The sequence below is a fragment of the Bidens hawaiensis genome, unplaced genomic scaffold (assembly GCF_021521415.1).
Source record: "Bidens hawaiensis isolate Kalapana, Puna unplaced genomic scaffold, B.hawaiensis_p1.1 tig00020696_1, whole genome shotgun sequence".
Taxonomy (NCBI): domain Eukaryota; kingdom Viridiplantae; phylum Streptophyta; class Magnoliopsida; order Asterales; family Asteraceae; genus Bidens; species Bidens hawaiensis.
The window spans coordinates 149,093-157,129 of NW_027493183.1; the positions used below are offsets into that span (position 1 = coordinate 149,093).

The 8,037-nt window shown below is 33.6% G+C and overlaps 1 protein-coding gene across 1 annotated transcript; it reads right to left on the reverse strand.

The window, feature by feature from the left end:
* Positions 1-885: 885 nt before the first annotated feature.
* Positions 886-2,532, reverse strand: LOC143561511 (AT-hook motif nuclear-localized protein 1-like). Its single transcript, XM_077049576.1, has 5 exons — positions 2,169-2,532; positions 1,648-1,715; positions 1,445-1,576; positions 1,201-1,362; positions 886-1,103 (listed from the first exon to the last, which is right to left on the reverse strand). The coding sequence occupies exons 1-5, from the start codon at positions 2,524-2,526 to the stop codon at positions 891-893; spliced, it is 933 nt and encodes a 310-aa protein (XP_076905691.1). The 5' UTR covers positions 2,527-2,532; the 3' UTR covers positions 886-890.
* Between the last annotated feature and the right edge of the window lie 5,505 nt (positions 2,533-8,037).

The window sequence follows — 8,037 nt, forward strand, 5'->3', positions numbered from 1 at the left end:
TATAACACAATGTCGAACCCAAAAAACACAATTTCGAGAAAAAAAAATAAAAAATAATGATAAATAAATAGATACAATGATCTGAACAAAAATTCTAAAATCTACAAGCTATTAATTGAAAAGCGAAATCATAAAATATAATATCATAGAGTTCGACGAGACGGTTCCAATGCCGCTAGTTTGAGTTCAATCAGAATCCGTTTAATACTCTTCCTACGGTTTCTTAGTTTTAGAGTACTATGTAATTGAACTCAACACCTACTTTACAAACTAAAAGTTTTATTAGTGGTTCATTTGAACCAATAAATCAATAAATTTATTAACTAGCTTGAATTTACCCATGTCTAGATTCACGTGGTTAACCCAACCATCATTTCGAATAACCAAATGAACCGAAGCTTTTATAACCGAGACCGGCCAATTATAAAAATTTAAAAGCCAAAACTATGCTCATCTATGTAGCCGTGTAGGTGTATATAGTTTTAACCAAAACCAACGACCAAACTGAACCAAACCAAACCGAACCAAACCATAACTCATTCAACATGTTGATGTGAAAGAAAAACAAACATATAAACATTTGATTGTTATTATTCAGTTATTTGATTTTTTTTTAAAGTATCCGTATCATGAACCATGCAATCTGCATAAGAAACATTCAAATTTTAATAAAATTACTCAGATGAAGTGTAAAATTCCAAATCATCTTACAGGACAACACCTAATGATAATTCTAATAATCAAATCAAATCAAATCTCCTATAGACCCATAAATCAAACTTCAAAACTAAAAGGCATAACAATCACAGTTTTACATACATTATGAGGTCAGACATTCATCATCTACCTCAGTTTTAACTTTTACCAAATCACCCGTGGTAACCAACTAACTACTCAACACTCACATTGATGTCAGTTGACTTGTTTTCTTTAGCAGAATTCGCCTCGCTGGTCTCCGAACCCGGTGCAGGCACAACCGAAAACGGAACAGGAACCGGAACAGCGGTGGTTGTCGGGAGTGTGATCCTTATGTTGTCGGGTTTTTGTTTCTTGGCGGTTTTCTGTTCTTGTTGGACGCCCGTTAAGAAACTTCCTATGATAATCTGGTTTACAACAAACAAATAAAACACATGGAACAATAATAATTAAAAAGATGAATCTGAGAGGTATAAAACTGCGTAGACGGAATAATAATCATACCTGCACGGGGCTGGCAGCCACCAGCAGACCCACCACGCTGCCGCCAACAACCCGCCCGTCGGCGCTTGACAGAGAAACACTCATCCCACCGGATCGGTTTCTTATTCCTCCGCTCTCGGAGGGAATAAACGAGCCCGCCAACGATAGGATTTCAAACCGGCCCTTAATAATAAAGAAAACATCAAAATTTTAATAAAATGCGAAGTAACGACTAATAAAAGATGAAACCGGGTCAATTTATTACCTCGTAAGTCAATGTGCCACCCGACGAGTCGGGCTGACGAAGGGTAACACTGGAAATCACACCATTTGCTGACAAAATGCATATTGCTCGCGGTCCTTGTTGAGAAAAGGATAGAACCTTCATCGTCACGTCCTAATGAAACCGAAAACGTATATAAACGAAAATAAACTAATTTGAAACGGTTTAATAACATCGAACTTCACCTCTCCGGTCTCCACATTGATGATATGAGACATAAAGTTAGCACCAACGGAGCTTGAAACCCAATCACCTGACCAAAAACAATAATAATAACTTTTCACAACATATATTGTGACCAAAACCCAACGTAAGACAAACAAAATGTTCAAGAAACCAACCCCACAACATAATAAAAGCAAAATCTTGGTTGTTACTTGTTGCATATAAAGAGAGTGACAACAACACATGTAATCATACTTCTTGAAACCTTAATTTTGTAGAAAAGATTCAAAACCTATGTTGTAAAAGTTAAGGAACAAAATTGGAATCATATGTTTGAAGATTCTCCTGACTCACAAACACACACACACACACACACACACAAAAAGCAAAGAGCTTCTAGAACCATCTATTAATATTAACTAGCATCAATAATAAGATTAATAAGTTGGAACTTGGAAGTGTTCTATTCATTTAGGTCCCACTTGAATCAAACTCTTGAAACAATATTAAAGAGATTTAAAGACTCCAACTTTATTATTACCTAAAGGTTCAATTTCCTTGTGAGGTGGTGGTTGTGGTTTTCCGGCGGAGAGTGGCCGGATTTTGCCACTTTTTCCGGCGGAGAAGTCGATGACCGGCGGCGGTGCGGCGGAGGAGATGGGTTTTGGAGATAAAGCCTTTCTGACGCCGGACTGATCGGAATTGTACTTTCTCGGCCGGCCTCTTTTCTTCTTCTCCGGCAAGGCTGTTACGCCGGCAGGCGGTGGCGCCGCCGGGTACGGCGGAGATGATGTGGCTAATTGGTTTGTGATGGATTGAGGGATTGCTTCGGTTCGTGGAGTAATATGGTACTCCGACGGTGCGTCGGATCCGACCACCGTAACGCCGCCGTGAGTCATTTCTTTAAAAATGTTTATATAAATTTTTACAATTTTTGTTTTTCACTTAAAACCCAAAACCCAGAAAGGAAATTAAATAAAAAGATTAAAATATTTTAAGAAGAAGTAAAAATCTGGGAAAGTTTATTCATCAAAGATGGATCAAACAACATAAAAACAAATTTTTAATTTTTTTTTTATGAAAATTCTGCAGGGGATTATAAAGAAGATGATCAATAATTTAAAAAAGTAAAATAAAAATTGAAAAACTGAAAAGAAAAAATTTGGAATTTTGAGAGATAAAGATTGAAATTCAGAAAAGATGTATGGAAATTTGTGGTTGTTTTAGATGTTAAAAGCAATTTTGGTTCCATAGTTTTCTCAAGATTGTCCAAAATATATAAATTAAATTAAAAAATATATTAAAAGAAGAAAAAAGAAATTATTTAATGTTGAGCTTTAATTATCAACTATTGAAGTGGGAGAATATTATGTATTTTGGTTAATAATGGGTTGGAGTCCGGTAAAGAAAAGTGAAATTAGGTTGCAGCATGAAGACAACCATATTTCTTTTTTTCTGAAAACATATAATATAATTTTTTTCTATTTAATACATAATAAAATATAGAAATAATGTTATTTAATGAAAATAAAGAAAGGCGTGTGAAAACAATTTAAACATTATAAAATAAAAAAGAATATTAATGTATTTAAAGATGATTATTTAATTAAAAAGCCCATCTTGGTTTCTACCCCAAAACAATGAATCTCAAACTAGGACTTTTAAATTACTCCTTTTTTGCTCTTTTCTTTTTAATTTATTTTATGTTTAGAATAAAAATAGATAATGTCCAAATTCCAAACTAATAAGATTGATTGAGTTTAGGAAATATATTAAACTAGATGATTTTTAGGGTTCCAATTCTTAAAACATCATAAGGATTTAACATGTAATATCATGTTTAAACGATATTTGTTTGGTTTAAGGTCAAACCCATAAAGATTTTAACTTAACGGATTAGACTCATGTTAATTTAGTGGGTTTGCAAATTCACATGATTAACACTTTTTAGCTTTAGCAAACTGTGTATAATGTAGTAGGCTAAACTGACATTTTATGTCAAAATTAGAAAAAAAGAAATTAAAAATATTTTAAAAGAAATGGCAATCATGTTTTATATTAACTTTCAACCTTGCATTTGTCTTTTTGGTTTTAAATTTATAATATTAAAGTATCATATAAAAAACATATATAAAAAAATACATTTTCTTTTTTTGTTACATTTGTGTCAACCCTTCACTATCCTTTTTGTGTATGACATGATTTTCATATGTGTGTAAGATTTAAAGATCAGTGGGTATGATTTAGGGAATGAATCAAAATTAGGTGACATGGCACCTTGGTCATTCGTGTGAGCAGAGGTAACTTCGCCCCCTTGTTTCCTGGCTCGCGTGACGTTAGCCAGTTGAGCACGGTCACGTGGGTCATTTGGTTTTTCTTATGAGGGCAGCTATTTCAACGGCTATATTTTAAAAAAAAATCAATTTTTTATATATAAACAAATCATTTCAAAAACAAACCATATCAAGATAACAAAACACTCTATGTTTCTCTACTGTTGTGCGCATTCTCTTTTACAAACTCAAGAAAATGGATACCAACTATTGTCACACCCCGACCAATGAAGGCGGAAACGTCGAGGCGCGACATGATTACTCATTGCACAATGACACTATAAAGTTACAATATTTAAATAACTCATTTAAATCCATATCATCATAAATAACACAACAATTGTTCATACAAAATGCCAAATAGATAGATAAACAAATAACTTGTTCTTTTATTTTCTAATATCCTAAAGCCAAGATAATAAGTTTCTTCAAGTAATCCAATCAAGCTAACATCAAACCTGTAACATTGCATAAAATAGAATTTGTCAACACGAAGGTTGGTGAGCAATTTTCATAGTTTTGGACAATAAGTATATAGTATGAAATCCACAACTAGTATATGAAAACAATAAATAATAGTAACAATTTAGATAATAAAACCGTCAATAAGAATACATTGACGAACCGTCAATAAGAATACATTGACGACAATAATGAAATCGTCAATAAGAATACATTGACGACACCTTTCTATATGGGGATACCATATATACTCGGAATTAACGTATGATCATACTTTGATGAGGCTACCCGCCTTAGCATTCAAGAATTTGCACATAATCATGTAAAGCATATAACACCAAATCGAGCATTTATTTAAGTAAACATATACAATACGTGTTGTGGTTTAAGACTCAAGTATAAATCATTTGAATTTGAATAAGTATGCAATGCCACCCTCAAAACGAAAGATGAAAAACGGGGATGAAAAAGTACTCGTGTTAACAAGTAACTTGAAAGATAGTGTCGTGAATAATCGGAGAGATCGGTTTAACGAGCAAGACCTATATTAAACGGGTCTTGTGTTAGTAGGTAGTCTTGGAAGGGTTTAAAATAAAATACATGACAAATAAAGTAAATAAATAAAGTTTAAGATTTAAAATGTAAATATTTGATAAATTAAAGAAACGAGTTTTGTAAAATAAGTTTACTCAAAACCGGGTCTCGGTATTCTATTCATTAGTTTTTTTTTCTTTTTTTACTCAACCTATGTTAAGTAATAATGTGTGTTAAAATGCGATATTGCAAAACCCTTGGTTATAAGAATACCAAAACGAGGTTTAAACGAGTATTCGGGTTTGTCGGTTCGAGACTTGATAATTGACCAAGCTCACAGTTAACTTCCCAAAATAATAAATGTTATGAGATAACTCAATAAAATCAAAATAGACTTAACCAAGTATGTAGTTCTATTGTGAAGAACCTTAACGTTCGTTAAGCGAGTATACGACCTTATCGGTTCGAACTTGTTATAAGATCAAGTTGGTTACCGACATGCCAAGTATGTTTAGAAATTAACTAAAATTGATTTAAAATATAATCTTGAAGAAAAATATGAGTTTTGGTGGCTAAAAACACACTTGTGTGTCTTAAGCGAGTGAACTCGGTTTAGTTCGGTTTTTGGTTCGGTCCTTGACTCGGAATAAGACCGAGGATGGTTACCACATACCCAATTACCATGGAACTTGTAAAATAACTTATAAATAATAATACTCAAGTTTTACATTCAAAAAGTTAACAATAAAGCTTTTAAACAAAAGTTTGGTTTTTGGTTCGGTCCTTGACTCGGAATAAGACCGAGGATGGTTACCACATACCCAATTACCATGGAACTTGTAAAATAACTTATAAATAATTATACTCAAGTTTTACATTCAAAAAATTAACAACAATGCTTTTAAACAAAAGTTCGGTTTTTGGTTCGGTTCTCAACTCGGGATGAAACCGAGGCTAGTCACCACATACCCAATACCATGGAACTTGACAAATATGAACAATAAACTAAAATATGTAGAAGTTAAGCAAGTATAACAAGTTATATGGTTAGATTTGTTAAATATATAAACAAGGACTACAAAGTCCTCCATGTAACCTTGCCTTACTAGCCCGACATTTCAACCGGCCGAGACCGGAGAAATGAAAAACCGAAGGTAAACAAGGAGTGTATATTATATATATGTTGTAACATCAAGCTTTAAGTATTGAGAAGTTAGTTAAAATGAAAGATTAGCTTATGATGAACAACCTTAGAATTCAAGAATTTGAGAGATAAATGAAGAAATGAGCAAGCACAAATGAAGAAGATGGGTGTGTATATATAGGGTAAGTTGAATGGGTCTTTCATAAAGGGTGTTTCATGAAAATAGGTTGGTTATAGACCCAAGAAAGCACAAACTACAAATGGGTCCTTCAAGTCTCCATTTTGGTAGTTTTAGTCCCTGGAGTTCGTTTTGAGCGTTTTCGGGGAATTTTAAGAACCGAAAAGGGTGTTTTTTTTTATCCAACAACTATAAAACAAATATTTAACATACAATTCATCATTTTGATAATATCGAAAGGTTCGGGATACAAAACGGGTCAGGTTTACATTAAGAATACAAGTATAAAATAACCCGAAATTGACAAATGTCACAAACTATAGCCCGATCCCGGAGGTAATGCAAGGTTTGGTTTTAGCTTACGACGAATGGGTTAAGTATCGCACATACCTCGCTTCACAAGGAGTTTCAAGTCAAAAATCCTTCAAATCGAAGAAGATGTTCAAGAGGTGGTGCCGAAAACCCAATCCGAACCTGCAAACCAAGCTGAACCCATGAAGAAGAAGAAATCGAAAAAACGGGCCACTAAAGAAACCGTTGAACTGCCGGTTAGAGAGAAGGTTGCCATGTGGAATTCAGTCAAAGAAGTCGCTTTGGCAAAAGCTTGGGTTAGCGAAAGCGAGAATGCATCGAATGGTATTGTTTTTCATACTTAATTTTTTAACGATCTCGATAATTAAAATCTGATAAAAAAATAGTTTTATATTTTAGTTTTATTATATGTTATTAAGGTGACGCGCAATCAGGACTGCGTTTTTGGGAGGCCGTCACGATAAATTTAATCAAATTTTACAGATGCCAGCTTATTGGTCACATGGTTCCCTAACCGGGAAGTGAGGGAGATGGGTAGAAAGTTCGGATGGTTTAACTCAAATTACCTCAACGTCAAAAATTATCCAAAGTGTGGTAATAGTGACGTCGATCTTTACAAGTTGGCAAATGAACGATATGTTGCCAAACATAAACATGTCTTTCCCTACCCACAAGTTTGGGAAATTGTTCGGGTATGTTCGAAATGGCATCCGGTGCCGAACGAGGTTGAGTCAGTGAAGCAGACAAAGACGCTCGAAAGTGGAGAGTTTAGTACGGGTGGTTCGGATGCCCATTGTAACCAAGATCTTAATATGGATTTTAGCGCTCACGATTCGGCAGAACCAGAACGCCCAATTGGGAGGGACAAGGCAAAGGGAAAGGAAACAGGATCGTCTTCAAACACAATTGACGATACGAAATTGGTTGTTATAAATGATGAGTTTGCAAAGTTTACTAAGTTGCAAATCGAGGAGATGAAAATGAGGCAAAAAAATAAGTGAAGGGGCGGCCAAGATCGAACAAGAAAAAATTCCTTTAATGGAGGTCGAGTGAAAAGATTTCGATCTCTTAATGCGGGATTTTAGCCATCTTCACAGAGAAGAGCACGAATTAGCTTTGGCATTGAAACGAAAAATCGACAAAAAATATAACATAACTTTCTAGTTTTCTAGTTTTATTTTTAAGTTATTTATGTTTTAGTTTTCAAGTTTTTTTTCTAGTTTTTTAGTTTATAATTTGTAGTTTCCTTTCTTAAATTAAATTAATGTAATCATTTCTACTATTTTAATTTATGCGTTTTAATTTATTTTAAAAATGTTATAGTTTTAAAGATACATTTTAAATATATAATTTGTATTAAATAAAAGGAAAAATAGAAAATAGAAAATAAAAATAATAATCCATACCCCTAGTTGAAGGGGTAAGGAATTATGAGGGAGACATAGCT

Excerpts from the sequence above, each read along its gene's own strand:
- LOC143561511 (XM_077049576.1), bottom strand. The coding sequence starts at position 2,526 with ATGACTCACGGCGGCGTTACGGTGGTCGGATCCGACGCACCGTCGGAG. Across the intron at positions 1,716-2,168 it reads CAAGGAAATTGAACCTTTAG|GTGATTGGGTTTCAAGCTCC; the intron begins GTAATAATAAAG and ends GTTTTTGGTCAG. Across the intron at positions 1,104-1,200 it reads TGGCTGCCAGCCCCGTGCAG|ATTATCATAGGAAGTTTCTT; the intron begins GTATGATTATTA and ends GTTGTAAACCAG.